Source organism: Anguilla rostrata, chromosome 4, assembly GCF_018555375.3.
Source record: "Anguilla rostrata isolate EN2019 chromosome 4, ASM1855537v3, whole genome shotgun sequence".
NCBI lineage: Eukaryota > Metazoa > Chordata > Actinopteri > Anguilliformes > Anguillidae > Anguilla > Anguilla rostrata.
The window spans coordinates 34,326,595-34,351,439 of NC_057936.1; the positions used below are offsets into that span (position 1 = coordinate 34,326,595).

Consider the following 24,845-nt stretch of genomic DNA (forward strand, 5'->3'; position numbering starts at 1 on the left):
ATACACACGTATATAAATAAGTCTGGGGAAAATACAACAATGCTTATAACCAGAAGGACATTGCAGCTTTTGAATTATTACAGCTCAGGGAGTGTTTTGTGTCAAACATTCTATGAGGGGTTTCATTTAACATAGACATGACTTAACTTTTATTATTTACAGTAGAATGCATAATGCATTTAATGTTTCACATTCTGTTTGTTATAGAATCATCTGTGCTTTTCAAGGTCTGTCACCAATTAAAGCTTCGCGTTTGCACTGTCCCTCCCTGTTTTTCTCCAGGGGTTCCTGACAGATCGACAGGAAATAGGTTCCTTTCCACACTTACTCAGTATGACTAAGAACGCTTCCTGTATTTTTGCCCCCTCAATGAACAATGCCACAGTAATGAAAGACACAAAAATGAGGGGAAGTTTTCTTTTCACAATGGCCCGTGAGCAGTCAAAGCACCTTCTTTGGAAAGGCTTTTGTTAAACCCTCAGAAGGAGATTTAAATAACTCAAAGTGCCTCGGCGGAGAGCTAATCCTCTGCCACACACTAATCAAATGTTATTTTTTTTCTTCTTCTTAAATGCCTCAAGATTTTCTGCCTGATCCTTTTAAATAGAGAGAGTATGGATTTGAACATTTAAATCTGCCACAGCCTGGTTAATCTGTTAAAATCCACATTCCATTTTTGTTATTTCACAGAAGTATGTGTTACTGTAATTTCTTGCCTGAGGTTTTGTTCTGTTTGCTGCGGTATATTTGTTTGTTTATTTTACTTTTTATGCCAAAGCCATGATTGTCATTTGAATAGTGCTCTCACTCTGCATGTTATTTGAACAGGACAAAATGCAATTCTCTGCATTCATGGTGCTATACATTCTGTTTCCTTTTTTCAAGTCCAGGAAACTGAAATATGTGAATTCTTTGGTGATGTGTCGTTTTAATGTTTTACATTCACAATTGACCCAGAAATATTTGAAAATGATTCTTGAAAAATCATTTTAGTGGGAGAAAATCTTTTCAGTGGACGGGGTTAGCTGGGTACAATGTATCACTAAAATTCTACAACCTGTGAAGTCATTTCTATTTGTAAAATGTAGATGATGCTCTGGCCTCTTTTGCAAAGGCAAGCTTAGTTGGAAATGCCCAAACATTGTGCCTTCTCTGGATGCAGAAAAACCAATACTTTTTTATTTTCCAAATAATGGAGAGACCCACAAGAAAGGGGTTTCATTACTGGAGGCCCACTGGCATTGAATTATTGCAATACCCCCTAAAGTTAATATTTGTAGTGCCCATTTTCGTAAGGACGACTTCAACAAATATCTACAAAAACAAATGTGGCTTTGCTAAAAAGCTGGTGCTGATGGATGATGTAGTGCTGTCCCTCCCTTCACCTTCCTCCCAACTGTTTCTGCTAATGACACTCCCAGCGGTCACAGAAGGATGGATCAGTAAGTTGGCCTACTGTTATATAGCGATAATTAAATAGCTTTAAACCTTAGCTATGTGGATTTAAAGCCTTTCTGTATTTGGATGTAATGTCCTGAGTTTGAGACTGCCGTTGAGTCTAATGTCACTGTACAGCAGCTCAGTCTTGTAAAGTTGTCACACATCGAATGATCTGCAGGCTTCACTTAACGATGATAAAGCCTAGTTTATGTTGCTTTCTTTCGTGTTGTCAGGTAGTTTGATGTTACTGCAGTGGACAACCTGCTCTAACCTAGCGACGAGAAAGGGTTTACATATGTCATGTCTTATGGATACAAATATTAATGAGCACAGGATACATGCCAACCATGTCCTTATTTGCTGAACAGGTCACGACAATTTCATAGTGCTTATTACAATTTAATGGTTATTATTGGGTTAAAAATGTGAAAGAAATATTAAGAAGCCAATCAGTTGTCACTTTTGGGGCAATATAATCACGATTTGAATCAAGTTTCCTGGACCTTTAATATTGTCATAATATGCTCTGTATTTACATTACATTCACCCATGCTATACTCATCATACTACTGGATGGCACTGCCAGATCACATTTGTATTGCATCTCACTGGATTAAATACACAGCACATGTGTAACTAGACCATTGGTTATATAACTCTGTTATTTTGTTCTTCACTGTGATATTTTTCAAAGCAGCCTTAGTCATAACTTTGTTACCTGGATTCTCAGTAGAGCAAAGGAAGTGTTTGTGTTTTTTTTTTTTTTTGCAAGGATCCTAGATATTCCTCTTCCATTTTTTCCCACTATGCCTTGAAGCAGCTACAGCGCAATAAAATATAGCTTTATAAAGTGATTTAGCCACAATGCCCCACAGCCCCTCATTGTTCAGTGAGGATAAAATCTGTGTTTGTGTGTGTGTGTGTGTGTGTGTGTGTGTGCGCGTATCTATATGGTACTATATATAACCAATGCTATCATTTCAGCTGCTGCAACCCATTAAGAAAAAGCAATACCACCAAGGAGATAAGAGGGTCTTCTTAGGATGTGCACTAATGATTATCATTCCCCAGTTTTCTTATTTTCCCGCCTCTTCCCACAGCTCTGCTCCTCTCTCTGCTGACAATTACCCAGCCGGGATGAATCCCGTAATGTTTCGCTCTGGGTCATGGCGGCGCATTGGAGAGACTTTTCAAGGGTGGCCGAGTCGTTTCAAGAAAGGAAAAGAAATGAGAGCCCGCTCCATGTGTGCGGTGTGTGGGGCTGCCGCTGTTTTATTGAGCAGGAGCAACGCGAGCGGTGAGAGAGGCGGGCTGGCTGTGTTGGGGGAGGCGCCTTGCTCGAGGCTTGGTGACCGGCTCATGCCCAGGCTGGGTGGCCGCGGTGAGGTCACCTCTCCCTCCGCCCACCCCCGTTTCCAGGGGACGGAGCTGCCTGTCACATCAAAGGCCTCAGCTGCGAAGCAAATGAGGGTTGGCCCTCTTCAGTGGCCCGCTTTAGAGCCGCGGGCTTTTCGCGAAACACGCTTTATTGTGTCCTAATAGGTATGAAATGGACCAGTGTGTGCAGCTGTCTCAACTGCCTAACCCCCTCCACTGTGCTACTCTTCCTCCTTGCCCAACCACCCACCCTTCCACTCCCCAACCCAGCCCCCCAAGAGGAAATCCCGGCAGGAACTTCACAGCGGAGGCATCTTTAGGGAGGATTTGAACACAGCCATTGTGCGCCTTTAAATCCGACGCGATTTCCGCCATCCTCGTCGAGCGCTTTGATGCTCTGCGCTTGTCATGCACACTGTCTGGCCAAGTTTATCTGACAGATGCTTTAAACCGCCTTGAGATTCGACACATCTGTGGCGCACTCTCTCAGAAAAACTTCCGTCTTTTTTTCATGCATGTACTATGAATCTGCTGAAGGACAGGGCTTTGAATGCAGCAGTTCGACTTGAAAGGGAGTTAGGGTTGATTTACAGTTTGTGTTGATGCCAACTTGTGGCCCAAACCAGCAAATGAGTTTAACACTGCTGTCACTGGATCATCAGATTACTGCCATCACTACTGTATTGAAATTTGGCATGCAAGGTAGTGCATGCATGACTGATCTGGGAACTGCCATCTCTGTCTCAGGCCACTACAGTCTGCTAATGCTGTGGCCTCCAGCAGATACACAGGTGCCTCTATATCCAGGCAGTGGGCAGTGTGCCAGGAATCAGTGCTGTAGCCCGGTTGGTGCCTGTAGAGGGTCAATGCTTTCTGCTACTGAGGAAATGCATCCGGGTCAGAGGTCAGAGATCGGAAAGAGCAGAGGAAAAGACCCCTATGTCCAATCACTATCAAACAATGCTGCTACATCCCCAGTACCCACCGTCCGGTACCTTTAATGCACTGCGACCGATGTCAGCTCGTCTGTGCGTTCGTCCGCTACGAGGAGTACGGATAAGAACAAAGCACACAAAACGCGTGCACACTGGGATCACAGTAAAGGCATTCTTTCTTGGTCCCCTTTATCAACTCCCCCCACCCCCACCCCCCTTTATGGGCCGTCCGCAGCACAAAGAGTAGCAAATTTCATTGGGTAATTGGGATAATAATTATTGGGACGTTAGTGCCAGCTGGGTGCCTAAGAAGGTCAGCGAACAGCATGAGGCGGGCTTATCTCAGTGTTGTAACAGGATTCCATATGGCAGAAGACAATGCAGAAGCCAGCCCCGGGACTCCAGACAACACGCAGCACACAAAACAACCGCTGCTGCTGGCACTGTTCAGCCTCAGCCAAGCGAGCGGGGGGGGAGTGGGCGTACATTTAATGCGACACGGGCATTGGATTCTGTTTCCTCTCCCTTTTAAGGAGGCTTGTCACCATATTGCTGACCATATGTAGCCTTTATTTCTCTGGTTTGGTGAGTCAGTCCAGCAGTCTGTAGGGGTTCTCTGGGAATGTTTAAGCTTTTATAGGTGAGTATTTCTGCAGTCAGGGGTTAAAAATCCCTTTGTTAGTTTGCCGGCCCTCCCCAGTGTGACCTTGTGGCTTACTTTGTAGCCATGGCATTGAGCAGCCCGTAGCAACCCACTCTTAAGCCTTATGAATCTGACTGTTGCTTTTAAGGACGTTTGACTTTAACCGAATTCAGGAATGGATTTATTCTGTTGGCTTTTGGCTACCTCTCAATGGCTGGTTCTTTTTATGTGTGTAAAAAGGCTGTGTTTTGAAGCCGAGCAGGCAGGGAGAAAACTGATGTAATCCCAGAGTGCCGCCTTCTAAGCAAGTGTCTCCGCTAACACATTTGATGAAGTTACAGCGTGTCCTTTCCGGAGTGACTTTGAAACCCCGACTGTGTGAAAGTCATCTTTTTAACTGCACTTGTTAATTCCTTATGGAGGTGAAGTCACACCTTGCTTTCATGTCTAAATTAAGTAGGGGATCTTCTTTCCCTCTCTCCCCTTTTTATGTGACTTAATTTAATTAAAAGGGAAGCTGGCACTCGCTCGCACGTTCATTGCTTGTTCGTAAAGTGACTGTTCCCTACGACCTGTTAAGGAGACATCTTTGGGGCCGAGCTGTAAAGCATGCCGACTTCCAACTCTGAGTTCCATCAAACTTTAAAACAGAAGCGGAGATCAAAGTTTAATATGTTGTTTGAGGATAAAGAGAAGGTACAATAGCGAAGCAGAGCAGAGTGTGAACACAGTCGACTCTCAAGTGTCAGCTCTCACCAGCATTTTATTTTATTTATTTATTATCTTAAATCTTTTTCATTATGGTGACATCGAGGAAGAATGGAACTTGGAAAAAGCTTTAACCCAGGAGAGACAGAGGGAATGCTATTTTCCACCATTAGGGGCTATATGCAGATGAGGATGTGGACGGCGGGGGGTCTAGTTGCTGCAGGGGTGCCGACATTTTGGCAGTCGCCCGTGTCCCCCTGTAAGTGTGCTTCGGCCTCTCCGGTTGCCCCGTAGCAGTGGGTGGGCAGCGTGTAGGTGGCAGACGTGCTCTGGACTTCAGCTGTGCTGACAGGAAGGTTTCACTACCGCACGTTTTCCCCTTGACCTGGGACCCGCAATAACAGGCGCGCTGATCGCCACGGTTACAGTGCGTTCCTGAGGTGTATTGCTTTGTCAGTTTTCAGTTTCCATGAATTTTTTTTTCTTCTCTATTGGCTGTTTTACATCTCCACTGTAGAACAATGTTTCCTTATATGTCATAGTAAGGTTTTTTGTGGTAATTAAATCTATTTTAAAGAGCCAAGGTTTTCTGCGTGCTTCTGTGTGCATGCAGTGTGCACATCTGTGTGTAGCATTGCTATTTCAGTGAACTGCTTCATTTGTGTTAATTTGTACCATGTATCTTTAAAACCACATCTTAAAATCTAACAACACAATATAAAATTCAAGTAGCACAGTATAAGCTTGCCGGTCTCGCTGCTCATTTAGGGAGTTGTTGTATAGCCTTGTATAAATATGGATGTGTGTTCAGGATAATTCACACTTTCCAGAAATGAAATTGCTGCCTTTCAGTACTTCTGTCGCCAAGGGAAATATAGCGATAAGCTCAACAGCTCACATAAGTGCCCCAAATCCACAATTCATCTGCCTTTCATATGGATAGAGAAAACTCCACACATCATTCGAGAGAAACGCTTTGTGCCATGATTCTTAGATTGTATCACGATAAGTAAGATATTCTTCCGATTTAAGTTCCCCCCCCCCCCCATCTCCCCACCTCATCGCTGGTTGCTGGCATTTTCGGGAAACACGATAAATGTCAGAGGGGCTTTTGTTAACTACTTATTTGTACGTGCGTTTTCTGTGTTTGGATGGTGTGGCTGCAGAGAAATGGCTGACATTTCCAGTCCCAGTTCCCAGCCGTGCAGATGGTGTGCATTTTAAACTGCGCCGCTCTCATGATGTCTACTCCCAAAGAGAGAGGGAAAAATGGGGGTGCCGTTTAAAAATTGCTGTGGTTCCCAATCAGGCAGACTCTGAAAGAGAAATTAATTTGTTTGGGGCCCTTGACGCAGATGTTCCCAGCCTTAAATCAGAATTCTGTGAGCATGAGCCAAACTGGCCATTTACAGCTGTTGAGGCTCATTGGAGGTTTTTTTTATTTTGGTCTATTTTTGATTTTAACTTTCCACATCCACATTTTTTTTTCTGTCGCTCATAAATCTTTATAGCGATTATAAAGATGTGGCCATTTTAACCATGCACATGACATTTTAATGAAAGCATGTAATTCTGCCATTAAATCATAGTGAAATTCTCGTTCGATGGAACCTCAAATATCTTTGTTGTTCTCCTCATAATGTTGTACTTCACCTCATGCAACATAATTATGAAATAATTAGTCTTGGCAAAACTATCTGAACATGTGAAGGATGGGGTCTCACTGCCCTTTCCCAGTACCAAGTCGGTTTCAGTATAGTTAGTGTTGTCATGGCACGCAGACACCTGAAGTTTGGCTCCTCCATTTCTTCCTGACGTTCACCTTGATTTTTGGCTCAGGAATGGGCCTGTTTTAAGATGATAATAGTCTTTAATTTAATCTGATGGTGATTTATCAGTCATTGGCCAGCCTCCCAAATGCAGACTTTTAAGGCATGAATGGAAGCTATTACCTTAGAAGTTTCATCCGTCACTTTGATTTTTTGAAGTGGGGAAAAAAAACCTCCTCACCTTTTCCGATGATGTGCACTCCATGAACCTTTGGCAGCTTCAATCCAATTTGGTAGGTCTGTGGAGTTATCCCTAAGCCTGTCAATTACACTGACAGTAAGTCTGCCCCTGCTCAATATTGTGGGAATACTGCCCCAATACAGTGTGTGTGTGTGTGTGTGTGTGTACCATGGCATCCAACAGTATGGGTACAGTAGAGAGAAATTTGTGATTTTTGCTATATACTTTGGATTTCAGTGCAGAATATGAATGTGAAACAATTGGAAGACCCAACACAAATACAGCTGTTTATGTAAAATGATAGAACATTTGCACATATATAGTAAGTACCATGAAATAACAGCTGATGATGCACTTGTGTGTGTGTGTGTGTGTGTACAGTGGGCTTCATTATGTTTGGTCGAAAGACATCTTTTTTTCTTGATTTGGCTCTGTACTTCACTATTTTAGTGGCTATGTATTTTCTACATAGGAAAACCAAAATGTTTAAAAATACCTTTTAATGAAAGCTGAGAATCTGCGCTATAACCACATGTAAAATATTTGATTACAAATCTACAACAGTGGATTACAGAGCCAAATTAATAAATAAAAAAATGTTCCACACATTATGAAGCTCACTATATATGTGTGTTTATACAGCATAATATGCACACCATCGCTCATATAATCACTTATTAAGTTTGACCTCAGCCCTAGCACAGCCAGTGTTTAATATGGGTTTATTGTTGACATTTACAGCCTGTCTTTATTTTGAGATGAGAGATTCACTTCAGTTCACAATATTGCTGTGAGACATTTCCTAATGACATCATCGTCTTTACACGCAAAGAAAATATGCCTTCCTCCAAAATACGGATCCGTGCCAAAACCAAGTCTGAACCACATTAACAGTGCAATCATCCCTTTATAGTGTATACAAACCTGTCACCTCTGTTCCTCGTGAAAGTCTCATGCAAGATCAGACCGGTCTCTCTTACTGAAATCCTGGTGGTTTCATCTTACTTCAATATGGCAGGCATTCAAGATTAATAGTTTAAGGAGGAAGAACTCCTGGCACGAGTCCCACACTTTCGGATACCCAGGGTTAAACTCTTGCTCTGCGGTAGGCTATCTTTTAGAGAATGTTTGTTTGGCCAGAATGAGGTGAGTGTTTCTGTCCAGCTACAGTGTCAGTGCTGTTGGGTAACCAAGATGTCCATTTGCCCACTTCAGGGCTGAGCCCATTTCACAAACTCACAGAGTTACTACACGTTCAGCAATTCCCTCTGAGGTGATGTCGAAGAAAAGAAAAAAAAAGTATGCCTTTTGGCTACATAGTAAGTCTTCAAGGGGGTTTTTCTCCTTTACGGAGTGAACTGCAGGCCTTAGCGCTCCGTTAACTCAAAGGTTGTTATGATGGAAGTGCTTGCAGCCTTGTCTGGCCTGCCATCTTTTCAAATGTCAGGAAGGATTTCCGAGTTCTCCTGTGTGTTTCTGCTTGTTAGATGATTACCTGTAAGGTCTGTGTGAGCTCAGGTCCATGCGATATGCTTGCAGGTTTCACTTTGCCGGGCTTTCCTTTGCTTGTAGTTTTTACTTTGTGAGGATCTTCTGAGGAAAGCATAGCTTCAGTAATTAGAGGATTCCCGTGAAATCCCTTGCTTCTGTGCCCCTGTGAGAGGGTGGAAGTCACATTTATTTGGTCGTTTGTGTGGAGTATAGCTACATCTGTGCCTCCATGAAAAATATATTTTTAAACACGATTGTCAATGCATGCAGTGTTTGTTTCTGAGCTTATTTTCAAATTTAGTCTCAGGCAGGTTTCGACACTGTGAAAGAATCGTCACAGTTACACATGAGCACATCACGGATAGTAGGCAAGCACATAAAGATATGAAACCTGATGACACATGTCCATCAATGTAACTAAATGCATATTTACAATTTTTTGTTGAATGGACAGGTAAAAACAAGAGTTGCACTGTGCTCTTATTTTGCTAACTATCTAAACCTGAAGAATATCCGTGTGAATTCTACACGGAACAGTTTCTTATTTGGCAAAATGAAATCCTGCTCTAGTCTCTGTTCAGAAGGGTTTCATGTCAGGATGAGTGAGAAGGCACTGAATGATGTAATTAATTTAACCTGCGGTCTTAAATATGATTTTCCTGTAGGCCCGTTCTGAGATCGATCACCGGTCTTATTACATTAGCTGTGACTGTAGAATCGTGTATGGTAGGCCTAACTGAAAGTGATGTAACTCTATAAGGTGCTGTTTAGACGCACGTTGTATTGACCCCTGAGGTTCTGCCGTTTTAGGGTGTATCTCCATTGTTGGGTCCACCTCCTGCGTGGTCTCTGGGCAGCTCTGGTTTGGCCCGTCGCCCTCTGGAGAGAAACTGCAGCTGTTCTCTGAATGATCACAGATGCTGTTAATAGATTAGTATTGTAGTTCACCTTACATTTGTAATCTCATTTTAATTACTCATTTAAGCTGGAAGTGAATTAAATTTTCTTATTTTAATTGGAGTGCCGTAACGTTGGACCCGATTGAAAATTAACCCCTTGATTGATGTGAATCTGTCAGTCGACCGCGAGAGCCGAAATGGCCCCCGCCGGCGCGTCACCGATGTGGAGCGGAGTCGTGCCGGATTAGAGGTTCATCCGTGCGTGGATATGGAATCCAGACAATGGCTGGCTCAACAATCACTCACCCCTCAGCAGCTTGTGGTCCCATTAAAGGTGTGTGACAGACTCGCAGATAATGGCTAACTGGTATAGGAGCCTGTGCTCTGGGGGGGTGGGAGAACTTGCGTTTGACCGTGGAGTAACGTTTAACCCGTATTGCTTCAAAAAATATGTCATGCTGTGTAACAGGATTGTATGTAAAATAATAATAATAATAATAATATAAGTGTAAATTTCTATGAATGAGAGCATGGCTATATTATTGTATCTTATGATATTTTATTATATATTAAATGGCTATATCAATATAATAATTTGAAGCAGAGGCAACATCCCTCAATCTTTCAATACAGTTCAGTGCTTGAGCACTGAATTAGTGCATGAGGTGAGCAAGAAGATGGCCTCCCTCACCATGTGTAGTTCATTGAAGCTTTCCACCTCTGAGCATGGCGAAAGCAAGTTCGTTTTTTTTCGTCCGTCTTTGTCTCCTGCAGAATTTCTCCCATGGCAACAGTTAAAGGGGGGTTAAAGGATTAGAGCAGATTATGGCATGATACAGTTTCTGGCAACACCCTCTTTTTGAACGTTCATCGAGGAAAAAAAACACCGAGAGGACATTTTTCAGTGGAATGATGACAGCTTGGCAGCTTAGCTTCACATGGCATGTCATCTTTATGAGCTGTTTGCTGAAGGTATTGTGAAATGATCAGATTGCGCCATGCTTTCATGGCTAAAACCCCTCTAAGGTTACAGCAGCCAAATCCCAGGGGCTTTACTGAAACAACTCCACACTTTGTTAGCTGTGAGCAAGGGAAGTGAGTAAAAGGCAGCAGAAATCTTGTCTAATCTTTAATGTAGCATTCTTTTGAGCCTGTTACTTTAAAGGTGGAGGTCGAAAAGCAGCCATTTTGCATGCAGAGTCAACACTTCAACCGCAAGCATGCTGCATCGGCCTGTACTTTCTTTTTCAAAGGAAAATAGTATTAACGGTAATGGCCTTTCATAGAAAGATGAGGTATGGGATGAAAGTCTACAATTTCACTGTAATGTGAAGTGTTCAGTGTGTTCTCTCCATACCAAGTCTCTTGGTTCTGTCATCTCCTCCCACCACCTGTTTTAGCACACTACTACACTCTTCCTTCCGCTCTTTCCGATACACTGGTCTCTATGCACATCTCAGCTCGCCAACAAGACACCTCAAACGGGATGGCAGATCATTGCCCAAAACTCAACCTGAGTAAAACTGAGATCCCGTACGTCCCAGATAAGTCTAGCCCCTTAATGGACCTAACCTTCATTTGCTGGGAACCTCTGAATGGTGCTGGACAAACTGTTCCTCTCCGAGGAACATCACGGTAGTTTGTCAGGCATGTGAATTCTTCCAACATCCAGAGTGTCCGTCCCTTCCTCATTATACACTCAACTGAGGACTAGTGACGCCTTGCTTACTTGCTGGCCTTCCTGCTCATGATACCAGACTGGCTATATGCATTCAGGCTCACATCAAATCATAAACCTCCTGCTAGATTATCAGGCAGCGAAAGGGACAGCTCCAATATATCTGCAAAAGATTATCAGACCCTACATAATGTAGCTACCGGATCTGTCTGTTTGGGTACCTCTGAGCAATTGGCCCCTCCCCCTCATGCCTAGACTTCCAGGTCACATCTCCTGTCTGTGCTGCCCCCCCCCCCCCCCCACTCAGTGATACAATGAGCTTCCCACTGCAGTCAGGATAGCATGAACCCATCCTCTGATGCCAACTGAAGACCCACCTCTTCAGACTGCACCATGGCTCCCCTGACCCTTTTTAGACATTCTTTCTTTCTTTCTTTTTCTTTTGTTTGTTCTTTCTGTGTGTGGATTATGTTATTTGAATAACTGGGTAAATTTGGTTATCTGTCTAGTGGTTCGTTCTTTTGTTACAATTTGTTGTTCGTTAGTTTAACATCACACTTATTTATTATAAATGGGCCTCTGGGCCTTCTTGGGGATACCACATTCCTGCATTCCTCAGCCAGACACCACTGTCCCTGAATAAATGTACTTTTCTACATCATTTTTTCTGTGTTTATTTTTTACAAACAAAATATAGACGTCCTAGACCTAATTATTTGGACAGACGTGGCCTTTTTGTTTTTTTTTTTATTCGCGGTTAAGTGGCGGTTGTGGCGAAGGCTTAGATCCCGTGGACTAATGAGGATAATGGGCATAATGATGCCGTTGCCGGGCCCCTGATGAATTATGACATGCCTGTCACTCCTGATTGATTGATCGGCCTTGAGAGATGATAGATGCACGCTCGCATTAACTCCAGAGACAGTAAGCTGCGGCTCATTGTGTTTTAACCAGCCTTCCCCATGTTTAGCCCCTGTTATGACTTCATTATGGTAGGGGGGAGTAACTACTGCCACAATAGATCATTGGTTTGACAGTGGAACATAATGTCAAAGCCATTTGATAATGATGTTGTGGATGCGGAGGTCAGGGGTAAGTAATATTAGCATATATAAGACCCAGGAGCTGAAGAGAGATATGGCATTTATGTGCAAGTAGACTATTAACAGAGTTTATAGACGACTGTACACCAAATGCACCATGGAATCCCCATTTTACATAATGAGACAATAATTGAGCTTGTCTTGCGCATGGTAAGCACTGCAACCCAAAAGTATTCATGGAGGTAATATTCAAGATTTAGTATACCCAATGCACAAAAACTATCCGCCATCTTATTAGCAAATTGCACCTCATAGCAGAACATAAGTTGAAGGATATTGATTAGCAATCAGTGTTATTGTCTGGAGGTATTGATTGCCATTGTTTGGTCCTGTTTGGTACAGTGCTGTATTGCTTTGGGTTTTCTGCTTCAACATTCCTAACATCTGCCAGTGTTTGCGACCCACGTATCGATCGCCGGGCAACGTTGATAATGTAATTGAAATGGTGCCCTGGCTTGGGCCATTTCGATCCCTCTCGTGCGGCCATTACCGAGGGTCGCGACCTCTGACCCCGCCGCGTCCCAGAAGGGTACCGGGGGCTAATGTAATAACGGCGGGAGGCGGTCTCGCGGGCCCGGCCTGGCCGACGCCGAAGCGGCCGCCTTTTTTACGCGGGAGCGCAGCTGCGGCGCAGGGAGATCGTTGGGATCTCCGCGGCCTTAATTCTGCTTTGCCGCTCCCGGTATCAATATTGTTATTGTTTAAAGTGCCCCCGCTGCCGCTCCATCGATGCTGCCACCCTCCGGCGCTCCTCTTCAATATTTGATGAAGGAAGTCGCATCGGGAGAGACGTGAATAATTCACCGTTTGATGTGTCGCCCGCTGGGTTGCAGCCGTTGACATTTCGGAGAGGGGGCTGGGGGGTTAGGGATGAATGTGCGCCTTGTTTAAATGCAGCGGGGAGATTAGGGGCCTTACCGGTTGCCGAGAATGGAATGTTCAGGCCGAACCCTCGGATACGGTGACTAATGGCTGAACCGCAGTTTGCTGTCTTTGTGAGGCGCTACAGTGTATCACTGGGCAAAAGATTGAATGCAAAAAGAAGGAAGCCTTCAATTGCCAAGGAAACTAATGCGAGCGTGTGTACTCTCTATTTTCCTACTCTGCTGCTGAGGCTTTTGCCCTACTCATGTAGAGAATACCTCTTCACTTACTGTACCAGTGAGTTAAACAATATGAGAGACCTATGCTGGGCTGGAACATGGATGAATGTGTTTTCCTGTGTATTCAAGCAAGCTTATTTGTTCATTGAAAATAGTTTTTATCTAATATATTTTTAAGTGCTTACTCTGTCTGATTTCCATGCATCCCAAAGGCCGTATCATGACTTCACATCTGGCCAGACGCCTGCACATTGCATCATCACTGCTCTGATTGGCCCGCGCAGAGACCCCGCCCCTGAATTGCTAGTGCTGCGTGCGGAGGCCTACATGTGGCGATGACCACGTTAACCTTCATATCATCACCCGCTCTGCACGGCACAGGGAGGCCAGTTCAGCCCGGTTCCCTGTTCCTATGCAACGCTAACATGAATCGACCTGCTTTTGGGACAGTGTCACGATTCTATTTCCCTAAACCCTGAGAGCGAGTCAGGCTCTTTAGCAGCAGGTCTAAGCCCATTTGTTTGTCGATACTGTCTCAGATAGAGTTGAGTGCACGGCGCAGTGCAGGCTTGGTGGGATGTCTTGGACAGTTGCTGCCGCGGAGTCACCCCCTGGTGACCCCTGTTTCCCGGTGCTCTTTAACGGGCTCCACGCTCACTTTGTCCTCCCTGCATTAAAGCTACTGTAGCCGCACTCGTCCAAGCCTGACCTTTTGGCTTGCTGATCCGTTCCCTATCCCATCATTTATGTCATTTGCGGTCGCTCCTCAGACACTGCCAAATGGCTTGCTGACATTCCCGCTATGTCCTGCACCCTTAGCGGAGTGGTCCTTGTGCCAGCAAAAGGATGACTTTCGGGAAGAGACCGGGCTCTAGTGATGAGAAATCAGGTGTGTTTTTAATTTATTGGTTTTGGCTCTGGATAAAAAACATGAGGTGATAGATTCTTGGGATCTATCCATTTAATTGGTGGGAAGATCATACATATTTTAAAATAAGTAAAATTAATACCCCGATTCATTAAAAAAATTGCCTACGTACACACACACACACACACACACACACTTACAGTAGCTGCAAGAAATCGCACATTAAAGTAAGCGGCTTGGATCTCCTGGCAACGGCAGTCTTCATGAAAAGTATGTGAGTGCAGAGTGATTGCACCATTAAAAATAAGATTGAGGTCGTTAGAAGGCACTTCCTTTCAAAGCTCCGGTTTTCAGGGTAGTGACACACACCCAGTCTCGTATAGGATGGCCAAACCGGTACCATAATTGGCCCTGGGGTCTTCTAGGAAAGGACGGGTTTTCATAACAAACCATGACTCCCTCTGGCCTCTCCATGGCTCCATTTGCCCACTCTTTCACTTTGTTTGCTGAGTATGGGAAAGTGTGATCGTACGTCATTTTGCTTTACAGTGGAATTGATCTGGAGATTAAATGCGTTTGCGTTCATTGTCTGGGTTAGGCTGTCTGTGTCTTTGGAAAGTGAAGTGTTCTGGTATTGGAGCCTGATCATTGCACGGGCCCTATTGTTTTGAAAGGTGAGGGGCAGTGGGCGGCTGTAGCCCTTTCTCAGACTCACGCACGGCACTCTTGGTGCATTAGCGAAGCGCGCCACAGTTCCTGCCCTCTTCTCTCAAAGTTTTAGCAGCCCCGGATCAATAGCAGCAGATTAAGCCCGCTTTAACATCAAAGTTCATTTTTGAACTCTCCTCTATGGAGGCCGCCTTTGTCAGTTACCACTGGCCTGACTTTATTTCCCTTCTGATGCGTGCTCAGAACTGCTAACGTTCGCTTTTTTTTGTGGTCTCCTGTAACCAGTCATCCATTTTAATTTTGCAGAGGCTTAATTCTCATGCTTACTGAGTGTGCACCATAGTTTCTTGCTGCCAGTTGCATGCCATGCCATTATTAACACAGCTAGCATTTTTCTGTGTGAACCTGTAACTTGTGCTTCACATTTAACTTGGCATCACCTTGTTTTTCTTTGATGTTGACAGTTATGGGCTCAGCTAAATTCAATTAGGTTTGGTTAACCAAGATACAGAAAGCTACACCGCATGGATTAAACTCAGAGTTGCTGGTTTTTTTTTTCTATAATTCTTGACAGGTGTGCGTTTTCCATTAAAATGAATTTTTTTTGTCGTGTGTAAATAAGCGAGCACAGATATAAGCAGATCTCTGTTCGTCCACCCCAGCCTTTATGACTGACCGAAGAGCGGTACTGGAGGTGTTCTTCAGCACAAGGGCAGACCCTTTTGGCTCATGTCCACTGGCTGCCGGATGGTTGGTTTGAAAGCTGCCCGTGGCTGCGCTGCTTTGAAATGCAGATGCCACAGCACATTGCGCAGGGAGGGGGGAACGTGCCCCGCCCACTCCCATCAAGTTCATTAAGCGATTGTCACCAAGCCGCTGCTGCTAAGGCTGACCTCTGCCAGGAAGACAGGAGTCAGAATGGTCAGCATGTGCACGCGTCCACATTTGGGTTCCCACTGGATCCCAGTTAGCTGACGAAGAGGCGCGCAGAAGGAGTGAAATATTAATGAGGGCCCAAAGGAAAGCTCAGGGGCCTCTGCTCTATTAATCCAGATGGGGCCTCAGGCAGATGAACCGCCTTGTTAGCTCTGGGCCTCGCTCCTGCCAGGCACGGTGGCCCCTTCTAGAGATCGCTGTCTCTGTGATTTGAGTCTCTGCCCAGTCGATCCCCCTCTCTAGCCCTGCCCAGCTGTGGCTTTTAATGAAAACTGTCAGAGTCCCACTGGCTGGGGTTCTGCGGTTGTGGCCGTCCTCATCGCCGAGCGCACCACCGCTTTGTTTTTAATTTCACGGTCAAGTGTTTGTTTTGGTACAGCTTCTGTTCTCCTGGCTGAAGCGCCAGGCCTGTCATTTGAATGTGAAACCCTTATTCCCAAAAACCAAGCGCGCCCCCTGCTCCTGTCGGTCAGGGGCTCCCCTCTTGCGGTCCGTCTGCAGCCGGAGCCTAAGACCAGACCGGTTCGCGGGGGCAGAGGAGAGGAGCCGAAGCCAAACAGCTGTGCCGCCGTGCGTCAGTTTTTCTGCTCTCTTGCTCAATTTGCACTCGCAGGCTGACAGGGCCCTTGAGAGGGAGACGGGGTGAGAGAGGGGGAACCGCGAGGGAGAGAAGTACATTGTGTGGTTCGTGTCAGTGTGACAGCGGAGCAGCTTTCCTCCTTTGTGCGCAGTGTGGTGGATGTAAGTGGAGGGAATGGGCGTGTGCGTGCAAGTGTCTCAGGCAGCCTGAAAGGTGACACAGGCCTTGCCTCCTTCATTAAAGTCTGGGGGCTGTCTTTCTGAAGAGGACGTTGAAGCACTGCCTCCCCCCCCCCACCGCCCTTTATCCCCAGGGGCCTTATTCACACTCAACAATGGCAGGGCTCAGGCAGTGAGCCGGCCAGCCCCGGTGAAGGACCCCCTCGCCTCGCTAATCAGGCCGCCGCGCTCCGCGGTCACGCCGGTCGAGCGGCTGAAGCTGGTGAGAACGAGACTGTCGGCCCCTCCGAACCCCCCCCCGTAGCCCCCACCCCCCCGGAACAGCAGGGCCGGGGCCCCGGTCGGAAGAAACGGGCCCCTCACCGCGTAGTAATGTATTCCCCGACACGAGCCGCCGGTCCCCTTCCCTGCACCTGTCGAAAAAGGCCCGCGCTCAACCGCGCCGCACAAACCCCTCGCATTATCACCCCTTCTCCAGACCGCAGCCGTCACTGGACGAGTGGCTGGCGAGAGGGCGGTGTGCTTTTTTTGGGGGGAGAGCATGGGAGCAGGGGGTGAGGGCGAGGGCGAGGGCGTGGCCTGGTCGTGCAGGAGCTCCCGTGTTTGGTCCCCCTGTCGCCTCGTCGGGCAGGGCTGATGCCATTTCCTCTGAAGACAGCCAATGAGGAAATCCAGGCATTTTAAAAATCTGCTCTTGAAATGAGCCGTCATGGCGCTGATGAAATCTCAGCAGCAGCAGCAGCAGCAGCTCTGTTTGATATGTATGTGGCAAAGGTCCACAGAGGGATTGGAAGCAGATGCAAGTTGAGCTCCGACTTCATTCAAAATGGGCAAAACAAAATGCTCGCCCTCCTCATAGAGTATGCGGCATGCAGATACTGTAGGCAGGGGTGGAGCAGAAGATGAATGAGAATGCTTTAGTTGATATTCATAAGCATGCCTTCATGCCCAAAATGTCAGTATCGTAACAATAGTCAGCACGCACCCCGCTCTTCATTCCGAATAAAAAATGACAATTTTTTTTTTCCACTCATCACTGCACACTAAGCCTGCTGACACTGACTCCCGGGCGGGTCTGCCTGAAGTGGATGGTGCACAATGGGCAGTGATCCCTACTGGCTCCGGCACAGTGAATGCCAGGGCAGCCACAACCGTACGAGTCTCCTCCCACAAAGGCTCCCATTGGTGCTCCCAGACCTCACCTGACCCCCAGGTTGTCAAGTGATGGACATGCCTGCTGCCTCTCCTTTTACCTGAGCGGGCAGGTGGAGGGCGACAGGGGTTCCTTTGCTTCGGTCCCTGTGGGACTGCGGGCCTTCCAAAACTTGCGATCCGTATCCGGTACCCGCCTTCAGATTTACGGCCCACGCCCTTGTACCCCTGCCGTGAAAGGAAACGATTATCTCAGAGGACAGGCCGTAACCCCCGGACCCGCAGGCCCACACACAAGCGCACATCTGGAAGCGAGCCGCGGCGGGCAGCCTGGCGGCCCGTCCTCGGGGGACGCGGTTTGAAGGTTCTTATGTACTTACGCCTTTTAATCTGAACCTCCGCTCCGCGTGAGAATGCCCAGTGCCCCCATTGGAAATCCACCGACGGTTCTGTTATTGCACGAATCGCACACAGAGCAGAACTGCAGCGCTTTCACATCTGTTTTTTGTTGTTGTTTTTGCTCCAGATAACAGCTCCTTCTGCATGCACATATTTCATTCGGCCGGGACATCAAGCAGCGGCTCCTGAAAATAAGTTACGCGTTACCGAAGTTGGCCCAGATAGACATTCTGTTGTTGTCGGGGTGTGTCCCCCCCTCCCCCGTGCGTCACACCGAATTCAAAAGGTTTAATCTCCCACAATAACTCCCTGTCCTCAAAGAAATTGCTTTTGGGTTGGTAAAGTAAGCAGTCAAACACTGTTATTGAGCCCAAGAGAAGCGGGGCCTTGTAAACAGTGACCTTTCAGCTGGGGAACACCGGCGGATATTGAGCGGGCCTCATTGTATGGAGAGAATGCGTCCGCTCGGTTGGTAAATGCTGTGGCATATGGATACTTTATCTCGGCCTCCCTTTAATTGCCTCCGCGTCGGGCCATTTTCTCCGGCTTCACCTCAAAGAGAGACCTTGCCGAGTTTTGACTTTGTCGTAGCGGCTGTGACCTTTTCCGGAAAACGGCCACAGAGAGGGACGGCGGCGCGGCCGCTCGTAATGGCTCACTTGTGTTTCTGTGTTTCTGTCGCGGCCCAAACTGCCGGCTGGGTAATGCTGTTAGCCTAATTTGTCGGAGTGCACTTTGATGGCTAACGCTAACGCTAACTCTGTGCACATGGGTGCAGGATCTGTTGGGTTCCACACTCGTGAGCGGTCTTTGACATCGATGTGCAGTGAGACGTGGCTCTCCTGGTTTCACACAGTGTTGAATCATTTATTATCTTGAAGATTTCTAAGAGCTGAGGGTGTTAGAGTGGAGGTGGAGGATTTGGATAATGGGTGATGGGTGAGAACAAGAACAGCCACTAAATATATTTAATTAGGTAGCAAAGGGTACTGAGAAGCAGATGTCTTCTCAGTACTGGAATCAGAACTTCAGCTTAACGGTTTTTTAGATTCAATTTTCGGCTCACTGGCTGGTGTTCCGGCATCTGCCACCCAGGTTAATTCAAAGGATTGGCAGTTCCCCCTTTTTCACTGGCCAGTATATTTATGTGGAAGGCCTGGCAGTGGAAGGGGCCTTTGGGGCCGGCTATGCCCAGTGGGAATACGGGCTGGTTTTTGGTCCTGACCCTTGGTCCTGTACGCCGTGGTCCACAGGGCCTAATGCTCCCACCGCCAGTCCTTCCACCCATCCGGGCCGTGGCAGCTTGGGCAGAGGGAGCCGCTGGCGGGTTTGGAGGAATGGGCCAGAGGAGCCTGCCAAACATCTACAGTAGATCACTACGGCAGGCTGCGATAAGCCTGGGAGGCACCCCCACATCTCAGTCTGTGGAAGATGTGCTCGTGGGTGTGGGTGTTACTGTTCCCAACATCCAGCAACATTTGCGGCTCCTGTTAAAAACAGTTGTTGATCTTCGGAGATTTTCCCCCACACTGTTGAGGCAAGGGGTAAAAAAAAGGTTTTGTCTTCATTTGTGGATGTTTCCCGCAAAGTGTTTACTTGTATTTCAGTTATTTGCTTACGATTAAAGGTATTTATCGGTGGCATGGGCATTACGCCTGTGTGTATTCGCACATTACAGGAGATAATCACAGAATGAACATTCCTCGCCGATGTGTTTTAATGACCTCCTGGTTTATTTGTTTACATATTTTTTTCCTGTCTTCAAACTCTTTGCCGCATTTGCACAAGTTTTTAGCTGAAAGCTATTTTTCTTAGTTATTCAACAACTACTCGCTGTTTGTTCGTGTCAAATCCCCAGTAACAGTAAACATGTTTCAGTTTCCAAAGGGACTCGCTGATGTTATCACAAAAATCTACTTTTAAGTTCTTTTTTGATTTGAAGATTAAAGGATGCAAAACAATGCGCTTTATTTCTTCATCTGGTAGTTTTTTCAGAAAGCGCTGCGGTTGAATGATTGTGGCAGAAATGAGAGGCGAATGATTGTGCGACTGCATTAAGAGGCCCCCTCTGGGAAGCGGTGGAAGTGAGCTACGCTGCTACGCTGCTACGCTGCAGGAGCGTTCAGCTCCACAGGGCTGCTCTGAGCCAATCAGCACGCTAGCGCAGCGTCACCGGGCTCACGCTGGCGGTGGGGATTTACCCCAAGAGCGCATTAAGCAATTAAAATGTCAGCTTTTTAATTTTCGGCCAATTCCACGCTCGCCCGGCCCTGCGGACCTGCAATTTAAAGTGCGCAAGCTGAGCGGCCATGTTGGAGTTTCATCATTCTCGCAGCGGGAGTGCGGACGAGTCCTGAACCCGCCCTCCCTCAGAACTGAACGCTGACCGCGGAACCTTCCGGAACGCGCCGTCCGTTACAGGGGCAGGAGCGATAGAGAAGGAGAGAAGGGGGGGCAGCCTTGAGGAAGAGCGATAGAGCTAAAGGCAGACGGAGAGATGCGGAGAGCAGAAAGGTCGGAAGACAGGAAGTGCCTTGCCTCGGAGCGTAGTCGTGCATGCTTATTGCCGTAACAATAAAGCTTAGGCCCGTTTGAATTAATTTCAGTTAAATTCAGCTGAGGAGGCGAGAGACGACTTCCTGTCTGATTTATCGAGGTGCAGCTTGAGAGAGCCCAGGAGCTGCTGCATCCCTCACCCCTTCCCCGCTGTTTAAAATACCAATTAAAGCCGGGGCGTGCGAATCTAGTTTTTGGGGCCGTCTAGACGCCGCTCCGTCCGACTCCAGCAGTGCAGTCTTCGGAAAAGCACCATTTTAGCGCACCTGAACACTTTAAAGGCAATTTGAAGCTTGTCCTCGTGCCACGGAAGAGTCACTGTAACGCTGTCGTCTAGCCAGGCTTTGGAAGGTTTCAGCCGCAGATATCGCTTTGCAGATTTCGCCGGTCGGAGACGTTCAAAGGCGGGTAATAGAAATGAAAAAGTCGTTTCGCTGGGAGCTGGGGGGTGAGGCGGGGGTGCGTACGCCGTACGGTACTGTAGCGCTATGATACGGATAATCATATTCAGACCCATTTGCAAGACGGAAACAAGGAGCTTGCCGTTTCTAACGGGCAGGAAAATCAAGTTAGTAATAGGACACCCCCAGCCCTCAGGGATAAACATGCAGGTCAATGGACCATTTAATTTAGCTTCTTGATACTTTGGTAGAAATGAATACGAAGTCCCGCGCTCTCATACTGTATAGTGCATGTAGACAAGAAAAGTAAATGAGGTATGGCTAATACAATTGAATGTAATGAGTCTCCGGAACAACAGAGAGCTTGTGCTTCTGCACCATGGCTTATGGTACAGTTCACCCTTTATGTGTTGCTGCTTAGCGCTCACCATTTAATGAAGGCTGATTGGCAGTGTGTCTCAGTGCCCATTATCATCAGGAGGAGTGCGCATGGCGTAATCTGCAATTATCATTGCAATTACTAGGCTCGGTCCTCCGGGCTTAAATCAGCGGTCGCATTCAGGGCTGCTTTACCACCTGTAAAGCGTCAACCCAGAGGAGAAGCAAGGAAACGACAACCCCTGCTGTATCCGTCCATCTTAGGCTGGCGCTTTTGCTTTTCCTCTCTCTCTGTCCCTCTCTTCCACCCTCCCTCTCTCTCTCTCACTCTCTCTCTCTCTTGTTCTTTCTTCCTCTCACTCACCCTCTCTGCCTCCTCTCTATATGCCCCCTCCCTCGACAGGGAATGTATAAATCACCCTATTATCAGTTGGGATGCCTTATCATAATTACACATTTGTCACAAACTGTCTCTGTTGAGCGTGATAAAGGGAGAGGTTGATTAAGCAGGGGAAGGGTATTGATTTCTATTGACAGTGCTCTCAAAGCTCCATAATGAATAGGATGCAAATGAGCTCCCAGCAGCAGTATATTTAATGACTGGAGGCTATAAAGAGCCGGATGTCCTGGTCCGACGGGGATGCGTATCGTTTTGTGCAGGTACGCGGGCGGGCGCTTGTGTGGGAATAGAGCGCGGGGCCCCGATGGCGCGCCGGCGCGGTTCGGAATGACATTTAGCGCACGTCTGAGCGCGCTCCGTCTCCGGGCGAGCGCCGCTGTGTCGCCTGCCAGCCGTGCCCGGCCCCCGTTTGTAAGCGCCTCTGTGGTTTTCGGCGGTTGCGGCCCGTCGCTCCAGAGGGCGCCGTATTTGGTTTTTTCCATTTCCCAAAAAAAAAAAAATACGGTGCGTCTGCCCCTCCCCCTTTGTAACGCGGGCGGGCCGTAGCGGTAGACAGTCGGAGAGGCCGGGGGGGGGGGAGACGGGGGTCTGTCTGCGGGAGAGTCTCACCACATGCCCCCTCCTCCCCATAAATCTGTGGCTCTTTTTCCGTTCGCCGCTGCGGGCCCTGCGGCCGGTGCCGCCCAGGCTGTATCACATGAACCACGCCCACCTCTCCGCCGCTGTCTGAGTCATTAAATACAGTGCAAAGCAGCGCGAGCAGCAGCGCGAGCAGTGTCATGTGACTCTTTTTCCGCGTGCTTTGAAATACCCACTGCTAAAATATGCCGGTTTTATGTGCGTTGTTTGTTCACGTGTGTATTTTTGTTGATACTGTGTGTGGAATATTCTTTCACGTCACGTGACCAGTGTTGCTCAGCTTGCTGCTTGCTAAATGAGCAGTACAGTTCTCTGTTCGAGCAGGGTGAGAACCACTGCTTTATATTAATAAAAACAAATTAATCCACACACTGTCCAGGAATGCCTCAAGAGTCAAGAGACGGAAATAAGATCTCTAGCGCTGAGGTGAAATCCGCCTCTGTCCTGTGCAGTATTATACACAGTGCACTATGTAGACATTAATCACTTTTATTCTGTACCTCTTGGCTTTATGTGCACAAAAATATCACTTCTCAGGCATGTTCAGAAAGCTCCAACCATGTATAACAGAACTTGCTTTTGTCTTCAGAGGTTAATGCATCACCTGTTTTATGTCCCCATCCTGGCCTGTTGCAAAAGGGGGCCTGGTAATATTCAGCCTGAGCTAATCTTTTTTTTCCCCTCCTCTCTCCCCCCTGTTACGCAGCAACAGAGTGGCTCCTAGCAACCACGACCGGATACTGAAGCTGCGGCACGAGTTCCAGCAGGCCCAGCGGGAGGACGACCCGGACGACCGTGAGCGTGCCCACGGCGCAGAGCAGCCTCGGGTGAGCGACCAGACCCGGTCATTCTCACTGGACCGCTCACCAACACTGCCTGTACCACCACTCTCCTCCCCTATAAATGCTCTTCAAACACCCGGACCTCTGACCGCACACCACCAACCCATCCACTGCCACCCCTCTGTCGTCATAGTAACACCCATAGTATCACCCAGGAGCCCTAGATAGCTGAGACAGGATGCCCAGTCACGCCCTTCAAAAACCAACCTGCCTTTTATTTAGACTGTTCCCACTGCTGCTTTATCTGAAGTGCTGTGTGAAAGGGGAGTTGTGTCAGGTACTTTTTTAATTGATATTTTGGAACTGTGGTCATCAGGGGGGAGTCTGTCTCATCAGCTGACTGGGTCTTCATTTCAAGCGTGTCTTGAAGTCTCAGACAGCTATAAAAACCGACTTCATGGCTCAGTGTTTTTAAGTGGGCATGACGCAGACTTGTCGATTCATTTCTTTGCCTCAGTTTTTTTTTCCTCAGTGATTAAAAAAAAAAAAAAAAAAAGCTTTTTTTTTCTTTTCCCACATTTACAGAATTCTCCAGTCGTGCTTTTCCCTTTTTTGTACTCTCAAAAAAAAAGAACGATTGAGAGACAATTTGGAGAAAATTTAGCAAAATGTTCTAAAGCTTCTAAAACGCTTCCGGTCCTTCTTTAGTATTCCTGCTATCATCAAGTGTAATTTCTCAGTCGTACGAAAGAGAAATTTCTAGTCCCTGTTGACGAGAGCGAGTCTTTTTTACTTATTGATTTTCCTCAGACAGTGCTCTGCTTATCTCTATTAATATATGAAAAGGGTTGAATTGTGCCTACTCTTAGGTTGTAGTCTCAGGGAAATTGTTCCGTTCTCATTTTCTGTGTGAGTAGAGTTCTTATTTTAAATTTGGAGGCTTGCACTTTGTATTTATCTCTGTTTTTGCAGGGTATGTATTGAGGTAGTATGATTTTTTTCAAGGTCTGATTTCAGTGTACACAATAAATTGGAATTCTTGTGTTCGATGGTGTTACAGGCTACATTTGGACGCTAGAGGCTATGCATTATTTATTTTACATTTTTAACCTGAAGGGGGGGTGGGGGGTTCAGCCATGTATGCTGGGAAATTCTACTCTGGGGCGAAAGGTCAAATGGTTGTGTGTCTTTTGGATGTAATGGCTTGAGACGGGCATCGGGGCTTGCCTGATGACTTCCTGTTCTTGGTGCGACGGGGATTTTTACAGATGACGGCCTAATTGCCTTTATGGAACAGAACCGTTTCATGGGTCAGAACGCCGACCCTCCGTGTGCGGAGAACCACCGGAGAGTTCCACCCACCCACCATTTCTCCTCCTCCTCCTTCCCAGTATATGAAAACAGAATATGGGAAATGGCTGATTTCTGCGTTTTAAGTCGTCTGGTCAGTTAGGCCCCGTGCTGTAAAGCAAAGCCAGACCGGCAGTGCGGTGCGCAGCCGTGTTAAAGCAGCCGTTTC

At 46.9% G+C, this 24,845-nt stretch overlaps 1 protein-coding gene across 7 annotated transcripts in view; it reads left to right on the forward strand.

The window, feature by feature from the left end:
- pard3aa (par-3 family cell polarity regulator alpha, a) overlaps positions 1–24,845 on the forward strand; it is a 383,309-nt gene that overhangs the window by 346,171 nt on the left and 12,293 nt on the right. For all 7 annotated transcript variants that reach the window (XM_064332355.1, XM_064332358.1, XM_064332352.1 and 4 more), the window contains one exon: positions 23,251–23,371. In XM_064332355.1, coding sequence (XP_064188425.1) covers positions 23,251–23,371 — 121 coding nt within the window. The remainder of the gene's footprint in view (positions 1–23,250; positions 23,372–24,845) is intronic.